We start from the raw sequence: 20415 nt of genomic DNA, 5'->3' as shown, positions 1-20415 counted from the left end.
ACGTTTTACGAAGGAGAAGTTTCCAAAATAAACCTGTCTCATCTGTGTTGTATACTTGTACGCAGCGGACTACTGAATTTGACAATCAAATGCCAGCGAATTAGAGGTTGATTTTGTGCTTTCAACTAGTAAAAATAACGGCAGATTATAGTAGTCGTCGGATAATCGAGCGGCGGATTACTGAGGGTGTACTGTATTATCTATTCATACAAAGCAGTTACACGTTTGAATCCTGTTTGTGATATTGTGAAAACTGTTCTTTACACATTTTTTAATTACGTCATGTGTGCTCGTTTAATCCGCAGAACCTCAATCATGGTATCTATGTATATTGCGAGAAAAGCATACTATTTATAGATGCACCGGTATAAGTTGTCCGCTGAGTGAAGGCGCCACATGCAAACATTTGACATATCATTTAATATTTTTTATACTGGGATGAGAGCTTAGTTCTTCGAATAATTCGATCACCAGACAATTTATGATGGTATATCTAGACTTAAGTACGTTTAATTGATTGTTTCCTGTCTTATTTCGTATATAATATACAAACATTTGTATTCGATTGTGTAATAAAAACAATTTTTTAATAAAACAGTTAATTATGGTTTTATTTAATTTTTTTATTATTAACATAATAATTATTTAATTTTCAGACCGAGGACATTGATCTTGGCAAAATATAATAAATGCAATTCTTCACTTTAGATTACATTAACTTACCTAAGGGAACTAGGATATCTCAATCATTTATTAATAGGTAAGAAAGAAAAATCATATCACGCGATACGAAAAGTGTTTACAAATAATATGTAATTGGAATTGTAAACTTAAAAAAACCAATCACGGAAGTTAAATATGCAACGTGTAATAAATATGTTTATTAATACAAGCCATTTCATCAAAGAAGTACCAGTGCGGCAGTATCAGTTGGTAAAAGAATTAATTGTTAAAAAGACACCCTTCATCCGATTTGGACTCACCGAAGGTATAAAAAGTAAAATTGGTCATGAAGAGTTTTTCGATTAATCTCAAGAGGACTCCTAGTTTCCTCGATATATTCTGACACAAGATTCAGCCTTCATAAATTACAAACAATCTTTCGCTATTTTAAAAGGCAATAATAATTATTAGTTTAACAAAATCCCAAACTCTCAATATGTATAATTCAATAAATTAAGTCGTCATATGAAGGCCACCTTCTGCAGTCGCAAAACGCTATCCGAAGGGTAAAGGTGTGAATGACAAATTATATTAAAACATATACCTTCGAGATGAGCTAATCTTTAGGCATAACATGATGACAAAAGGCGGTACAGCTCATAGGATAACATTATCAACCTGCTGCGGATGTTTCCTCCGCGTCAATAATTTATATTGAGCATTAATTAAATATAAAAAGACTTAAAAACATAAATGCGATTCAATATGCCTTTATATTGATTGATAATGTGGCGTGGCAACAGTGCAAGGAAGATTAAATCCTTATGTTTATTATAATTCAAGCAATATTTTATATTGTCAGTGCTCGACGAATTCAATTCCAAACACAACCAGACGTACTTATGCAAATAGAAAATAACCCACTATTAAGGCAAATTGAAACAAATCATCATAGCGAGTGTGCTATTCTTATTCAATCTGCGTTGGTGGTGCAATATCAAACAATTAAAATTTGTCTCAAATCATTATGAATGCAAAATAATCGAGAAATATCAAAACAAAAAATGTGATTTTCCAAATGACACAACCGAAAGAACTTACTGAAAAATAAATATCAGAAATCGCCGAGTTGTAAAGATGATTACATACCTCTTGAGATCATGTTAGAGTTAAATTCTATTAACATTTTTTACAATATCTACAACACATTTGTATGCCTTGCAGAACCAAACATGGTGAGTTAAATGTTTTTTTTTCACAATTATCTGACTACTCCAAGACACCAGTTATGTTGTTAAACTTAATAGAATATTAGTTTTTCAACTGAGATATCTTTAAATATTGTTTTTAAAATGTACACTTAAATAGCAAAAAATGTTTTGAAAATAGTTTTTTATTGTTCCCTAAAATTTGTTTAGAAAAATAACTCATGTACATATTATTTTATGACAATATGGTATGCAGCTCAGTGTCTCCCAAACTTAGAATGTGAACATAGATTTTACTGGCGGATGGATCTTAGTTCCGACAATGAATTAAAAGTATTTTTTTATGTTCTGAGCAGGCAATTTAATTTTTTTTTGTGTCTCCTGACCTGCCAATCGATAATTTTCCTTTCAAAATCAGATTTGAGGCCTATATTATTTATCGCATTGATGAATGGCAAAATTAGTACATTATTATACTATAATTATAGCGTGGTAGGCAACCTTTGTAAATCACTGATCGGTTAAATATTTTCACGAAAAATAATTAAAAACCACCCATTCAAATCTCCCTCGTACCACAGTTTGGTAAACACGAGTGAAACTAATGCATTGTTAGTATTATTTTTCATCAAATTTCATGTGACAAATAAAATAATGAGTCATTAAACTGCGAAACAAAGATTGCGCGGATATCGGTACATTCTCTTGGTTTCAATGGGTTAAATATAGACTATTACATAATTGAACTGGCATTTGTTTTGTAGAACTCAATTATAATGCAATTAAAGTATAATTAACAAAAATAACTTTGTTTTAACAACATTAAATATACAATGGAATTTTTTAAATACAATGGAAACTTTTAAATTGATGACTGCAGTCATACATGAGTTTTCAAGAAAATTTTACACTGTCAACCTAAAATAGTGGGTTAGTTCCTTTATGCATAAATACGTCCAGCTTTAGGTCATTTGTTAAAAGCTGTAACAAAGATAACGTTGGATATATATTAATAATTATGGATGCGGTCCCGATGGTGAACTCAATTTGCAAATATGTGTGAGAGAAATGTCGGGGGGAGGGGCGATATCTTAAAGCGTAGCATATTGGATTCTTATTTCTAATATTCCTCTTCTTCCGGGGCAGGTGGGGCGTCACCGTCTAATTCTTCAGGGGGGGCGAATCCATCCTGGTGTAAAAATAAAAACATTAGATACTCAAATAATTCTCAAAATACATATTATAAGTATTAAATTAGGTGATTTTTTAAATTGAGGATTTAATTGGACGAACAGGTACTTGTATTTTAGAAACAATGACATACGTTAATGTAACCCCGTGTAACGTCCATGCACACATTTTATGAAGGAAGACACTTGATGTAAGGATAGAAAGCTTTGGGACATAATATCATATCTCATAATATTAAAACTCAATCTGATTGAAATGAAACAAATGATTCAATACCAAAAATAGTTTTTAAGAATGGAAACCTATTGTTACGACTATTTAAAAATGATATTTATACTAGACCAGCGTTGGAGAATCTTTTTACGCAAAGGAGTAACTCCATATTAGCAAAAAGAAAATATGTAATGTGATTATAACGGGGAAAAAACTCATTTAATGGGAAATCTGCTGTTGTTTATTTGGAATTGACATGGTGACCTGCAGGCAATGCGTTTATCACTGCAATAGATTATTATGTGCGACCTAATTCTCTGTTCGGCGTCTTCAAGCTGTATTAATAACAATGTGTATACAATTGACAAAAATAATAGACCTCTACTGTCAATATATTACCGAAGTGATTGTCGAAAGTGCAAAAAAACATATAAACCAACAATAATTAATTACCTTAACATAAAACATTATGAAAAGACCAATGAAATAAAATTAGTGTATTGAATTTTTTTTATAAGTGGGATAGTAAACCTTTGCCGTATTGTTGTGTAAAGATATAAAACTATATACGCCATCACCCACATATAAATATAATAGAAATTTATGTAGAACATTTGGGTTTTATTATGTAAGAAATGTTAGCTAAACACGCAAGGGAAAGATGGAATTATATACAAAACCCCACAGATCTACTCGAGATAAAAGAATGTTTATTAAATTACATGAGGGTTTCCGCAATGACTATGGTCCAATCCTCGTTGCTTCTTCTATCAGCTACGTTTAAATATATAGGAACTGATAATATACTAAAGTTACAAATGGAAAAAATCTCCATGGTGACGAGTGAACATCAATTAAACTACAATAGTATCACACCTAAAAAATGCTCATAGCGATTAACCTTCACTGCAAGAGTAAGCCGAATAAAATTCTTTTTAATACTCCTATTTTTAACATCTAGCTTCTACCTTCAAATACACCTACATATATTATGTCAATTAAAACGTAAAAATATAATACTGCATAGTAAGTAGGTACATATTATCTACAAACTAACAATCCCGGTGTTATAGGAAGAGTAACGAAAAGCAATTCATAAAATACTCAAAAGTATAAATGCTAATGAAATCAGTCACCGGATTACATTGTATGACTGGATGTAGTTTTACGAATATTTTAAATAATAATAATTATAATATCTGAATTACATTGCAGGGTACAAAACTGAGTTTTACAAAAATAAATTGTTCACGAAAAATTTACTACAACAGATGATTGACCCAAGACGTCTTATGTTTTGTCACCTCAATACTACAACTAGATAACTTGATTTTCACTGTTTTTGAGATTGCTATTGAATATGATTCCACATTTTATTCTATACAAAATAATAAAACTAGGTAAGTCAGAAGTTTATAGGAACTGTATTAATTTTGTGTTTGAAAATATTAGATAACTTTAAAACCATAAATGCATTAAGGCTATACTTCAGCTGGCGCACGGTCTAAAACGATCGTGACAATTGTGCAAACGACGCGTGCAGAAAAAAACATAATTTGTCATAAAAATTTAACATGCGTCCATTTAATGTTAGGTTTATTGTTCTATTAGAAATAATAATGATATATTCATTGACATGTTTTCTTTTTCAAGTAAATGGGTAACGTTTTTTAGTCATCTTTACACGATTTAAGAATTAATTCCCCCGACGCCATCACAAAACAAATTGACATGCTCACAGTTCGACTTTCGCTCTCCAATTGTCAGCGAGTCCGAAATTTCGTCGCACCTATAGTTGAAAATTATTTGCCGTTTCATTGAAGTATGCTCTTAAATAAATAAAATAATTTATCTACAATATTTTTTCATACAATTGAACATGATTTAATTGTTCCCAATTAGACAAGCACAATTTTCCATTAATTAAATAATAATAAATTATAGCCTAGATTTATGATAATCGAGTAAAGTTTAAATTTTATTTACCCAACAATGACCAAATCAGAGTTATCTAGTAGTAGTATTGAGGTGACATTTTGAATTCCAAGATTTTTTTATTATTACTTTTTTGTATATTATATACATTATGATTGTTTAATAATTCAGTAATGGCTATAAAGAAAAATTCAGTGTGCTCAATTTGTTTATTCGTATTTAAAAATCCAATCCGTACCATCAAATTTTTGTGGGTCATACAAAGTGGTCAATAGACAATTGATTTTTCCCCCCAATATCAACATTTTGAACATGCTTGCGAATATAAACCCAAGATCCAGATACAATTTAAATTTACATTCTTTGATTACTTATTAATTTGAAAGGTAATAATATCGAGTGCATATATAGAGCCTTATTTGATAATTATCTACGTGGAAACACTGCATTGGCAGTTTAATTAGACATATTGTTAGTGGTGTATGTATGTGTGTACATATTAGGCATAATGATGTGATTTGTGAGTGTTAGTAAAGAATTAATGACTTCCACCTTTTATATATTAGGATAATTTATTTATCTTGTCATAATCAACTCAATTTGTAAATGATCATTTAAATAGATCCGCTGTCTCTGAATTATTAATAAATGTTTGTATCTATTATGACAATATAAATATAGCTACATAAATAGTAATGTATTTTATTAAACCGACCATCCGTAACCTCCAATCAAAGAAAATTCAATTATGCACTTTTACTGTCTACATATTATGTATAGCTTACAAAACTTGTAAGATTTCGCCTTACAATCGAATTTTCCATTGGCTAAAGTGAAACACTATCATATAATTGCGATAAAAGTGAAAAGGTAATACAAAACAAACGGAAAATAGTTCCAAATGTGATCAATCACTACCAGATAAACAGAATTATTATTGTATTTCACTTTTGAGACTTACAAAGAAAATATGACAGGATTTAGATGGAATTATCATTGGTGTGATTTTGATTGTCATTCTGAAAAATTACAGGCAAATGACAAGGCAGGTAGTAAAATAGTCTGTTATAACTTATAATATCATGTGGATAACGTTTCGGGAAGCTTTCAAAAGACTTCATTGAAATCAGCTTTAATAATAGTATGTATTATTTACACTGTCGACAGCGCCCATGTATACTGTAGTTCATTCATTGAATATGCGCAGTATAGCACTGTCTCATTCCATTTAAAAAAAAAACTATATTCATGTTTCTAAAACTACCAGCTAATTTTATCAGCTGTCCTATCACCCTCTCCTCTTCTGTACCTCGGATCGTCCTCCAATTCAGTTGAGGAAATTTAATTAATTTTATGATGCCTCTTTTCAGTTCCTCGATGTTATCAAAGACATCCGCAAGACACAGCTTTACTGTATAGCTCAAACTACCGCTAGTTGTACAATGTCTTCCTGAACATCACTTTCTTCACCCACTTAATCTTCTACCCGGTATGGTCTGATTTTAATCACAATATTCTTTCATTTCTGTTCCGAGATGACTGGACAAACCAGGGCACCGGCCATGACGCAGACAGAATAGACTTACTTCATAGTAATTAATGATACAAAGTGATTATTATGAATACACATACTAAGTTTTATCCCATAGGTGGGTCGTACATACTAACTCGACACAACTGCAACAAGTCCACTTGTTATTGTGATAACATTCAAAGAACACATGTAACTTAGTGTACAGAGACGCACAAATTGTTGATTGGAATAAACATCTGTTGGCGAATACAACATAGTTCGAACCACTCTGCACATAACGTCACAGAAATATATAGTATCACCACATATATACATAGTTGCTTTCAAAGCTAATTCAAGCAACGGCCGCATTGACGAGAGAGAGCGTTTAAGGTTACGAAATATATTGTATCCTTCCGAAATTTGAAATTTCCGCCGATTTCTTGTTTTCCTAAGCACCAATACAAAATCACTGTTTTTTTGATGACTTTTGACTACAAACTCATCAAAATTATTAGTTGAAAAGGCTGCGATCGCATACAATAAATTTGTAAGCACACAGCATGAATGTCGCTTATGAATACTGTTCAAAAGTCATTTATACCTTATTCTCTTAAATGCCAATACAAACAGGGCCAGATTTATCATAAGGCCAAAGGGGCATTAGCCCAGGGTCCCCCCCAACTTGCCAGGGGCGCCGAGATCATAAAATTGAAATTTGATTACATTTATGAAAAAACCTTGAGGCAGACGAAGCAGCTGCCCCCCCCACGAATGAATTTGCAGAATAGAAAAGCTTGACAAAAATATTTCGATACTTTTAATGAAATTCATTATTATGTTTAAATTTGTATCTTGGAAGCCACCCCAATGTTCAGAAAATCATAACATATTTTCGGCCAAAACATTTTATAAAATACGTTTTAGCAAGTAGTTTTTCTGGGCCCCCAATTTCAATTCTATTCCAAAGCCCCTTCAAGCGTAAGTCTGGCCCTGTATACAAATCACTGTTTCTTCGTTGTGATGTACAATAACATTTATCCATCTTGACAGAAGTTTGCGGCGTCGTCGAGCCAAATTTCATTGCGCCTATGGATGAAGTTGTGTCTGTGCACAGGGTGTGAATACAACTTTCTTGGTGTTTCCCGAGTTGGGATTATGCCGGCGACGAGTCGAATGTCAGCGCATACATTGCGCCTTGGACTTTCATAATAATGATGAAACTATTCAGTGCTATACTGCTAAGATTCTATACATGAACAATAGTATACATTATTAATGATTAATATGATCAAGCATTATGAGAGTAAAATTTGATATAGCCTGTCTGAATTATTAATATGATTGATAAGTTTACTCTACGATTTAAGTATTCAGCGAGTAATAAGATAATAAAATAACAGCATGCCCGAAGATAAGTGAAGGGGTAATATTCACCTCGGTGGCGTAGAGGATGTCGAGTATTTTCGCAACCAAATTTGACCCTTGCGCCTCTTCCGCCTCTTGACATAATACTTCAATATCGCGTAATTTTCCAAAATAGAAATCTCTTTCTTTCTCCAAACCTTCTACTGTCAGCTTCATTTCATGTAACTAAAACAAACAAATTAATTAGTATAGAAATATATAATACACTTACTATTCTATTCTGCATAAATATGTCGTTGAAAAACAATCTACCATCCAGATACAGCATACAAAAGTGAAGGAATGATTGAATTAGTCATTTTGTTACTTGTAGTGAGATATATTTTTCAGTGTTGCACACATAAAAACACCTTACATTAGTGTTAGAAGCCTCGAAAACTTTTTGAATAGGTACAAATAATCACGTAAAGTGGCATATAGCATAAGTAACTAAAACAAAACGTTAAAAAGAGTCATAGTTTTTTTTTTTACAATTATTTGTTAATGTATATTCATTTTTAAATAATTAGCAATTCAACCATACTAAAAATATTCTAGGATCCCAATCATGATGTGTTGTAATACAAAAAAAATCATATTATTCCCTCTATTAATTGTTGTATTTCAAACAATATTTCGCAAAACAGATTATTGGGAGTTTTGTATTTATTACATACATAATATAATATGAAATCATAAAATTCTTCCCAAATCTATATTTTTATTTATCATATTTTCAATACATACCAGTTATCATTAATGACTATTTTTTGGTATATCATCTGATCAAGGAATTCGTAACGCAATACAATTAGAGCAAAAATTACCATATTGACTCACTAAACATCATAAATAAAGCACTTCTATTAAAGACGTTTTATAATCATAAGAGTTGAATCGGTATACCAAACCCTTAAAAAATATAATATATTGTTAGGGAGGCAAAGCAACCCTTCCCTTATTACAATGCAATTTTTCAATCTTATTATATTTTGACACAATTAACATTCACTGCATATAATTGTTTAAATTGCAAAACACAAATTTAAGCAATGTCAATTGTATTTGTTGCCTTGGTAAAAGAAAATAAACATATTATAATTGAAGCGTCTAGTTACAAAAAGCGATAAAACCATATTTTGTCGAAATCTAGAAAAAAATACGTTCGTATTGCATGCGTAATTTTACACCATATGTGAAAATTTTATGTTTCAAAACCCGATATAAACCTACAAAAAAAATATTTAAATTCTTAATTTGGTACTAAAAGCGATATAATCATACATCGGAATATTTTAAATCTGGTTGATTCCGCGCGCATTTCTGTCGACCAATCAGCGAGCAGTAAATATTAAAAATGGCATCAGAACTAAATCTCAAGTTTGATGCTCAAGGTGACAGTTATTCGTTGTCTTCATCTTATTTTATTACTATAAATAATGATAAAAAGACCACTAATGAAGTGTCTAGAAAGCGAATACAAAACAAAGAAGAACAGGAGCGCCGTATAAAGTAAGTAAATTTTGTACTACATGCCATGTACAGTGTAACCGCTATATATATATATTATTGGATTTTTAATTAGTATTTTTTGTGTAATATTTTAGTGTATACGGAGTGCTATGTCAGTAAATGTTTGTTTTTAAATTTTTATGTGAAATATATTAGATCTTTTGATTATAGTTTATGCATTTTCTTACGTTGAGCATTTTCTATGAAAATATTAAGCATATCAAAACAATTTGCTGAAATGAAATTCCAGTGGATTCCAATTGCGGGTGATGTTTATTATATTCTTTATACTCACTTTATAAAAATTATGTTTAAAATTAAACTGTTCCCATACATAATATCGTCTCTGTTCTGGCAGAACACACCAACTGGAGAATACTAGTTTAGACTAATTTGACTTTAAAGTTGTTAAAAATTTTGAAATAATGGTCTATCATGTGAGTTTATTAAGTAATCGTAAAAAGGATGACTTTAAAATAAAGACTGTTTATTTATTAAGAAGATTTCCAGACGGTAAAGTTTGAAATAAGGAACATTTTGGTACTGACTCAAGATGTAATTTCTTCGAATTAGTGTCTTCTGCCAGAACAATGACGGTATATTATACTAAATAAATTGCTTTCTATTTTTTTAGGTACAGCCCCATTATTTTGCCTGATCTACCACCCTGCCGACATAATGCTAGGGGCTTTAAATGTGGTACCTTAACTATATACGATTATTGTGTAATTGTTTTAATTTGTTGGCATTTAAGTATTTCATCTAAATATATCATTCTTTGTATGTCATCTATGTAAAATAAATATTATTTTAATCGTTATTTAATTTCATTATCTATTAATACTGGTAATTTTGGTATTTTCTACCCTTCATATTCTGTGCACATCCTTTCCTGGATTAACAGTTCAGGGAAATTCCTAATCACGCTTAGTTCCGAAAAAAAATATTAACATAAATTTCATCCAAAATAATCTACAATAAAATGTTCTGTTCTACATTATTTCACTTTCTATTATCTAAGCTTTTGTTCATTCTCAGTTATAATTTATAATACATGTAAATTTTTAAAAACATTTGTGTTACCATGCTGATATTTTTTTAATTTAGACAAAAAAAAACATTAGTTTTAGTACAAACTGTTTCCTATCCATGCTGTAGCTTCTCGTCGGCGTGTGCCGAATGAGAGGTGAGTTTGCGCCAATCCATAGTTGGCTACAAATCGCGATATAATATACAATCTTGTTTTGCTAATATTTATTTGATTTTAGAGTTTATAGGCACCTGCACACTATTATTTTGTTCTAATTTAAACATACAATATGATGGAATAAAGAATCTTAACTTAAAATAACGAACTTTACCTTAAAACGTAAAAACATGTTTCCTGCAAATATTGAAAATGTTGACATATCGCTTTTTGTAACTAGACGCTTCAATTGATGATAGCAAAAGGTTTTAATTGAGTATTTAAAAATTTGTTAGCGAAAGAATCTATCTGTTCTGCTTTTGATATACATGATTATTTTAGCAAGCAATGAGTGATGCGTAGTCACGGTCATAAATATGTCCCTGTACCGTATTCTAGCAGTAATGTTATACTAACACGAAACTTAGCACAAAATATTGTGATAGTAATAATTAACAGACTGGATAAGTATTGCAATTCATGATAAGACCAAACACAACTGCTAGAATAGGGCTACTGAAATAAGCAGCACTAGGAAGGGTGTAAACTAAAAAAAATATTAACAATAAATGAATGAATACACGATTGTGACAGTGACTGCGCATATTATAATAATGTGGTATGCTCACTTGATTTGTCAATTCGTCCATTTTAATATCACCGCCTCTTGAGGTAGGTAATACTCTCGCCGCGGGCCTACTGTTCCCCTGAACCCTCGTCACTAATGGAAAGTTAAACATACTGTGAAAATATGCCATGTAATATGATGCAACAATATGTTAATTAATTAATGTGTTATTATTCTACAGCTGTGAGATTATGTTTTGGTAAATATCCTAGGGCTGTTTTTACTTTTAAATAGTTTATTGACAGAGTAAGAGGCCACCACAATGTGTAGGTTATAAAGTGAATCATCTTTGTCGCTTCCAAGTGAAGCATTCGGATCTCCAGAGTTGAGGATATTCACTCAAGAGACTGGATCGAACACATATTATACAATTTTTGCTTGATATAAGATTTGAAACCGAACCCATTGGCTGGCTGGCTTCCAGCATTGAAAACGGTGTAAACATCTTACAAATACCTACACCTTCTCCATTTTATTTTCTTAGTTGGGATTTGAACCCAGAGCCATATGTATGTTCGACTGATGCAATTATGGTGGCCGTACTCATTTTATCATAAACTGAAATAGATCTGAATGGATCAAAGCTAAACCAAGATTTTAAAAATTGAATTACATTTTATTGAAACCAAATTATTTTAATCTACAGATTGAATAGATTTTGAAAATAGACAATAAATTCTATAAAGAATAATTTGATCATTGATAATAGTGATATTTTAATTCTAAGATTGCATGAATCTAAATAACCAGTGATAAAAACTGTATTGAAACATAGGTTTGTATTAATTTAATGGCCATATATTAAAACGTGCAGTCTTAAATCTCTTCGACCCGTCTGGACCATTAAAAAGCATTTCACTAATCATTTCAATGTTTGCTGTGTATCGGTTGCCAAGGGACACAAATAAAAAAATATATTTGTCAGCTATTTGTCGCCATTGTTAGATTTCATCAGCCATTATACCCAATATTGTCAAAACTGGGCATTTTTCCGGTTAAAATTGCGTTTAGCGTAATATGAATGGTCCGAATTTTTTTTTTTGATACTGATCATCGTCTAGTCAAATTGAATTATGTCGGGACCGTAGATGTAAAATATAGCCATTAAAATAAAATGTGTCTAAAAAAACAGGCACATGCCTTAAACAAATAAACATAGTGCTTCTAATCGAGATATATATCTATAATCTATACTATAAATTAATGTGACAGCGTAACGTGTAAAGAAATTGTGCATTTTAAAATTCCGTAACCGTTATTGTAACTAATTGAAATATTAGTAATGTACCGACCGACCACATTCCTGGTGTTGCCATTACAATTTAAAAAAGTTAATACATAATCATGTGAGTGCATTCAATCTAATAACATGTCATGTCAAAAATAATGTAAAATAATATACAGTAATCCTTCGGTATTTATAAAAGTAAATTTTTTACATTGACAAATTCAAATAAGGAAACATATTGACACCTGTCTTTTTAAACTGAATGAAATACATAATTCATTATTCTTGTGGAATGATAAGTTTTTTTGACATAATTATTACTAATAAATTACAGCGTTACATTTGTATTAAAGCCATTTGATTAACGGTAATAATGTCAACATTTGTAGAATGTTAGCATGGACAATGAAGGATTACTGTACCATACACAGGCAAATAAAAAGTATTGTCAATAAAATAATTAAATATTTATACAATAAGCTTAATCTTATTAATTTTATTTGATTAATATTCTCAGATTATCTTACTATGCAATTATTATCCGCATTGTATGTTTATTCCTGATTGAGTACATCTTCAAGTCAATGCAAGTTTGACAAACCACCTGTCAATAATATATACCACCCCACTTGACACTTTCATTATTGTACTTGTGGTTTACCGGGTTTAACTTCAAATTGATATTGACGAAGAAGGAATGAACATACTATCGAATTAAAATGTATACTATCGCATTAGCATTAAATAAGTTTTTTTTTTGTTAAGCAAGAAAAAAAGTATGTATACTATTTGTCGCTTTTGGGGGTGGCTTGGCAGGCGGTGAGATTTGCGGTTTCTTGACGAGGCCGGATCCGCGGGGGGCCGAAGCCCCTCCTAGTCCCATCGGTAGTCCCTCGCGCTGACCCAACGCGTCGTAGTCCGTGCCCGCGTAGTTCGCGTCGAAGAACTTTTTGAACCATTGCAAAAACTCAAAATTATCCTGGAAACGCCCCTTCACCAATTTGTCAATCGGCACGATCTACGAGACGCGTAAACAAATAAAAAAAACAACTTAAAAGATAAGACACTACGGAAAAGAAAGTTTCTGTTGCGATTGCCGCGGGGTGACGGTGACGTGTTAGAGTGACCTTTCTAAGCATGCCGACTACCTACAAAATGTAACTGAAAGAGACAAAATACCACACGTGAAAAACATTGCAAATAAATATTTTATCAGTGAGTTATGACAAATTGTGTTCTTGCATTAGGTACTAATTTTGTCATGTCATTACATATTCGAATCATCCAATCTATATCACAGGTCATCCCGAAATTGAGAAATGCGTTATTTATTCACAACTGGTGTTACAATATTAACAGTATCCGTAACCTAAAATTCAATTCTAAGATATTAGAGTGATGAAATCATTCACTACGGAAACTCTTGAAAAAATCACCGTTTTAAATATATGTATAAATAAATGCAAATTCGAAATAATATGTTATTCGATAAGGCCACGAAGCTGTTTGTTTGAAATATGCTACGGCATTTCCAGTGGCCCTATTTCATTCAACAATGTGCAGGGTGCGTTGGTAAGAAATACTTACAACCTTGGAACATCTGACTTCAGACATCAGAATACACATATAAGAAAATGTAAGTAGCCGATTTCCATGTCTACTGAAGACTTTCAAGATAGTTACTCAAAAACTGATACAATATCAAACGCAATGGATTTCAAAGTGCGGAATAACACAAATAAAGATAAGAGTAGTGTAATGCTACAGTGGCAAGAAAGAGGGCAGCAATGGCATTGTTTACGTGGCGTATTGGGGTGCAAGGCGGGGCGAGGATGGTGGGCGGGGGCGGGATGCGGCAGACCGAGGGGCAGGCCCGAGTCGGCGGCCCCCGACCCCATGGTGAGCCCGCCCCTCGCCTCGACCCCCTCGTACTCCCTCCCGTCGTAATTGGCGTCGAAGAACTTTTTAAACCACTGCAAAAATTCAAAGTTGTCCTGAAAGCGACCCTTTATCAGCTTGTCCACCGGGATCACCTGGAATGCAATTGATCGCCCCCGTAACGGGGGCAGAGCACACTTGTTACCATAATATTAATAATCATGCCACCTCATGAAGAGTTGTTTTAATGAGAAATAGATATTACCCTCATGCACAACCTATTAGGTCTACGCATTGGGTCCAAAGACAGTGAAAAAAAAAAACTGAATTTACCGGACCTGGGATTCGAACCCAAAAGCTATGACTTCATTATCAGCAGATATGTTAATACTCGTCCAACATTTGTTACCATAACAAACATTAATTTTAGAGATGGATCATCAGAAATACATTATTAATATAACATTATCAGTTCGAAGACATCAGGAACCAAAACTGTTCAATGTTATGTGTAGGAAAGTAACAAATTTATAAGAATAACTTAAGGCCGTCTTCAGTTGACTAAAAGATGATACGAACAAATCATCGCCATTTTGATTAATGCAAACTGATTTCCCAATACGATGCTTTTCACACGATGGTCGGGTTGCTTTCTTCACCGTTTCACTTGGCAAGAGTACATATAAAAAGGCAGTCAACGGAATAGCACAGAAGAATCCTCACGTAAACTAGGAAGATATTACTTCGATATGGTTCATCCAATATAATGCTTTAATATAAATGAGCTTTAGAATACGAGGTTAAATAAATAACAAAAATGCATTGACAATATTTATCGATTTTAAGCGATTAGTACATATTTGGCTTATTTCAGATTTTTTTCGAAGATAGAATGCCACGGGTTGAATCAGACTGAATTTTTTTGATCAATCCAGGATTTGAACATGCATTTTCCGAAGCCATCACAGAGTCCTGTATTTTTTTAAAAATATAAAATAACAGCATAAAAATGTGTGAATAGCACGCACCTTGTCGACTGCCATCTTCTTAAATGATGCCTGTAGAATTTTAAAGTTTTGTATGTATTCATGTTCGAGGTTTGTTTTAAACTTAATTCTCTTCATGGGAACACTGCCGGGGAATAGCATGTCCATGAACTGGCAATACGCTGCGCCCGTACATAGTTCTTCTATTTTTGAAAAACTAGACTGTAGGCAGTCGTTGACCCACGCGAGCATGTCATGTCTTGAGAGATTTTCAGACGTTACATTTGTGGAGTATACGTTTACAGCCATTTTAAAAGTCTTGTTTTATCTGAAACAAAAGAGTACAACATCATTGCAACAAGACACAGTAATTACAGCAATTAGATTTGAGAATATATTAAATCGTTCAAACATTTAGTAGTCAATACGCATTTCATCGACAATAATTACCATAACTGAATTATCATGGAAACAGTAAAAAAATATTTATTTGATGTATTATCTTTATGCCTAGACTACATCTGTAACTGAACAATGTTTTCCATCAGCAGCGGAATATGAAAAACATGAACATTTGTCTCAAAGCATTTTTAATGATCTTATACAATGTTCATTTGTTCACATACATTTGTATCAAGGTCTGGAATAGTCATTACACCAAATGTACATTGAAGTCTAATTTGAAAGAGTTTTTAATTGGCGACTGCATAATATATTATTTCCTGAAGTGAAACATAAAAAATTGCAGGGTTTTTTTGACATAGCAAACGTCTAAAACAGGCATGCCCAGCCGAGGCCCAAATGAGGGTTTTTTGCAGCCCAAGGTCCAATTGAAGTTTTCAGCTTTCTATATTTTGCATTTTGGTATTCATACAATAATTTTTTTTTTCATAAATTTACCACATTTATATTATATTTTGTGAAATTAGAAAAAAAATATACGTCCATCTACTTTTCGAGATAATGGCAAACATATCACTACTTAGTTACCAACATGAACAGTGCTGGAGTGTCACATTTTTGTGTGCTTTGAGCAATGTCTCGTAAACCCTTAAACACTTTGCGAATTTCACACTTCACCTCACTCCTTCGTGTGGGGGGGTCTTTCTTACTGTGGCGGCTCAATTTGATGGATACCACAAAGATATGTTATCGAAGATTACGTTTGAACGAGTAATAAATTACTGATAATATTTTTGACAGTTCGAAAACAAATAATGTCGTCACAACGATGGGGAAGCCAAACATTAGATGGCACAGCGGTGACGGTGAAGTGCAATGCGGCGGTCCGCAGAAACACCTCTGAAGGCTGTCATTGACTGTAGCAAGAATAGAATGTTTTCTATTTAGCTCTAGACTGTGTAAATAGATTCGACATGACATTTTTCTGTTGCAGACCATCAGTAGGGATTGTGTCATAAGAGATAAAAATCATTTCGTGGTAACTTTCTCAATTTTGTAAAGACATTCATTGAATAATTAAAAATTCTTAATGCCTAGTAATAATTTAACAATTTTAACAGACTGGGTATAAAGAAAAAAATATAATACCAATGTTGATTAATCAAATAGGATTTTATTGATTCATGATAATAATAATAAAATATTATCATAATATTGAGCAGTATCTGTAAGTAGGTATATTAAATTACAATACCTCCATATAGATACTAATCACAACACAACATTGTGCATAGATATCATATTTCAAAGCAAACAAGATGAGAAAATAATATAGGTCATTTGGAAATATATTTCACACAATGTTAAAGCAAATAATAAGATTTTTAACTGACATGCTTAATTAAAATAAATGTTATCAAAAATATTGTACATAAAACTTTCTACATTCCTTATTGACGTTCAAACTTATCAATAGATAGGTACTATAGTGATGATGTCATCAATATGATTAATCATGAACACCTGGTAATTATCAATAATAAAAAGTAATGCTTCCTCTTCATGATTGGATACCTAATACATATCATATAATATAATACAAATTGAATTGGATGAGAGAAATTTTTTCAGGTTTCAGTTGAAGAAAGATTATCAATTGATCTGTAAGAAACTAATACAAAAAAATATGCAAAATTTTAACAGCAGTGATAACCTATATTTTCATAAATATTATTGTTTTAGGTCTCGTTTGTCTCATTTTTGCCAAAATTCAATTATTAATGCTGCTTTAACACTCTTAACCTTTATAAGAACAAAGCACGTACAATTCTAATATTATCTCTTAGGTAGCTTAAAGTTTAACGAAGGTTGATTTGCGGAATTCTATAATTTTAATCCATTCCTCTAAACGTCAATAGGTTATCCTAAAAAAATAAAAAAATGACAATAATCGTTTAATAAATTTCCAATTGGTTCAATTTAAAAGTACGCAGACAAAAACAACGTGAAGATCGATACATATGCCACTAATTGGAGCATGAGCGCATACAAAGAAGTGATCCTCTTATTCCAATATGAAATGCTCCGATTTCTCATCCGTAGGCTTCAGTTTTGATCCACTATATGTCTATGTGATTTTCCCAAAGTCTGAATGTTTCTGTGATTGTTTCACTGCTAATACTACCTACTATCATTTGGCGTCATGGCCTGTTGTGGTATTAAAAAAAATGTGTATTACCACCAATTTTATTATGTACAGTATATGAAAGATTAACATGTATGTTCATGACTAAACTCTACATACCTGTAAGCATGAGTGTTGCAATTCAATTGTACTACCTAGATAGATAGCAAAACATTCATATATAAAACCTATGAATCGACAAATCGGATTTGTAATTATTTCAAAAATAGGAAGTATTGCTGGTCAGTTCAATTTTAAGAAATTATATTGGATGAATCAGAAATTTCACACCATGACTGACTAAAACTGTCATGAACTATAACCAAATACCTATCTAGGTTTTCAGGGTAAGAGAATTAGAATTGTTTACGTTCTGGATTGACGAGATTATAGAGATATTATGAAAGTTTTCGTTTAAAATAAGCACGATGATAGATACAGCACGCTAATGCACGCGTCAAAGAACAGACCCAAATGCAAGAATTAAAAAAAACAGTTAGGTTGTTACGGCTAAATATAGGTTGACTGACATAGGAATAATTATGGACATAAAAAATATAGCAAGAAGCGGTGAGACTAAGCCAAAATCACTGAATAAACTTCAACACAACCGGCAAAACATTGCTAAAAATAGGCGAGTGGCAAATATTTGACATTATAATAAAGGCAACAACTGCCATTAGAACTCCCTAGTTACGAAGGGCGGCGAACGACATGTAGGAGATAGATGTCTGTATGGGTTGGGTAATTTATTTAATTATAATTTGCTAGATATATCTATTTACCTGGAGGCCGGGTATTTATCAGAATCGCGGGAGTGGCGCTCCACGACGCAAGTTTATCCTAAAAACGCTATTCTGACTTTTCTGCAGTGTTGCCACTACTAGATTGTAAATACCGTTACTTAGTTACAAGACAAAAAAATATTTTGAAATAAGAAACAATAAAATCATAGATCGATTAAAAAAACTGTAATTTTACTTTTATGACTTTACTTTTTATGAGATTATTGTTATGTTATGTAAAATGCGATTATACCTGTAAATAGGTACCTAGTTTATCATAATTTAGGTATCAGACAGTTTACACTAAACTAAATATTCGTGATAATAATTGAGCACCGGGTATACTTGAACTATTTTGAATGACGTACCTACAAACTTGGGTAGGTAGATGCTGATTAAACAATAGACAAATTTAAATAATAACATACCTAGGTACAATAATAAGTATGTTCTCATTTTAATAGTTATCTTATTGAACAAGTAGTTTATACCAACGTATCGTATATTGTTATATAAAATATTGGTAGGCATTGTTGAAAATATTTTGCGACACTCGATACACCAATTACCCCAATTTTGGGACGCAGCCCATACCATAGACTAACATACTTACCCATACGGTAAGGACCCCTGCACTTTACACAGTTTCATACTTACTATAAAAAGGAAAGATTCCAAAGAGATTAAAGACCGTCCAACCTCATTCCAAGGTTCTAAAGTTGATTGAATATTATGTAAACTTTAATAATATTTGCTAAAAAATTATATTTATATATTGTATGACCAAAAAATATGACAATTTAAAAACAAATTTACTTACCATCAATACGTCGAAGAAAGAAATTTGGGGATCTAGCAGTGGTAGATTACATAAACTCAATTACTCAGAAGAGTGGAGAAATTTAAATCAATGACGATTATCAAAGTCTAATAATTGTTGAACCACTTGCTATACTGAGCCTGTATCCTTATCAGAAACAAAATACTTTAAAAAATAATTGAAGGTGTCATTGATAGAAACCACCATACTTTTTGTGACAGTCTAAAATACATACATGAATGACTTCCAGTATTGTATTAACATTTTACATTATTCTTTTAGTAGGTACCTACCTATTTGTCTATTCAATTAGCAAGAGAGCAATAATTTTAAACTGTTATAGCCCCGCAATCTGAGCTTATATTATATTATTTATATTATTCTTATCAAATGTTAATAAGCAGTACAATGAATGTCTCGCAATGCGTTTGATAACGATTTGATTTGTCGCGTATTGTTTCAAACTCCCTTCCAACGGATATTGTTGTCTGAGAATGTAAATGTTTGTTTTATAATATTCATAATCAAAATAGCTTTACAATAATTATTATTCTTTATTCAGTTTAAATTCAACCTTAGAGAAAGACGCATCAACTGCATTCACTGTATTATACCATACTGTAACAAGTTGTCTAAAATGTAATCTGCTTTATATATTATATTAATTAGCTTCAA

General features: G+C 31.9%; 1 protein-coding gene across 1 annotated transcript; it reads right to left on the bottom strand.

The window, feature by feature from the left end:
- Positions 1-602: 602 nt before the first annotated feature.
- Positions 603-18994, bottom strand: Eb1 (microtubule-associated protein RP/EB family member 1). Its single transcript, XM_085943415.1, has 6 exons — positions 18921-18994; positions 15591-15876; positions 13471-13702; positions 11458-11549; positions 8161-8316; positions 603-3060 (listed from the first exon to the last, which is right to left on the bottom strand). The coding sequence occupies exons 2-6, from the start codon at positions 15855-15857 to the stop codon at positions 2992-2994; spliced, it is 816 nt and encodes a 271-aa protein (XP_085799541.1). The 5' UTR covers positions 15858-15876; positions 18921-18994; the 3' UTR covers positions 603-2991.
- Positions 18995-20415: the final 1421 nt, after the last annotated feature.

The sequence above is a fragment of the Rhyacophila brunnea genome, unplaced genomic scaffold (assembly GCF_057557595.1).
Source record: "Rhyacophila brunnea isolate RB1 unplaced genomic scaffold, BYU_Rbru_1.0 scaffold_16, whole genome shotgun sequence".
In the NCBI taxonomy this organism is placed as follows: Eukaryota; Metazoa; Arthropoda; class Insecta; order Trichoptera; family Rhyacophilidae; genus Rhyacophila; species Rhyacophila brunnea.
Note: the sequence above shows the minus strand (reverse complement) of the source record. Positions and strands in the feature narration are given on the sequence as shown.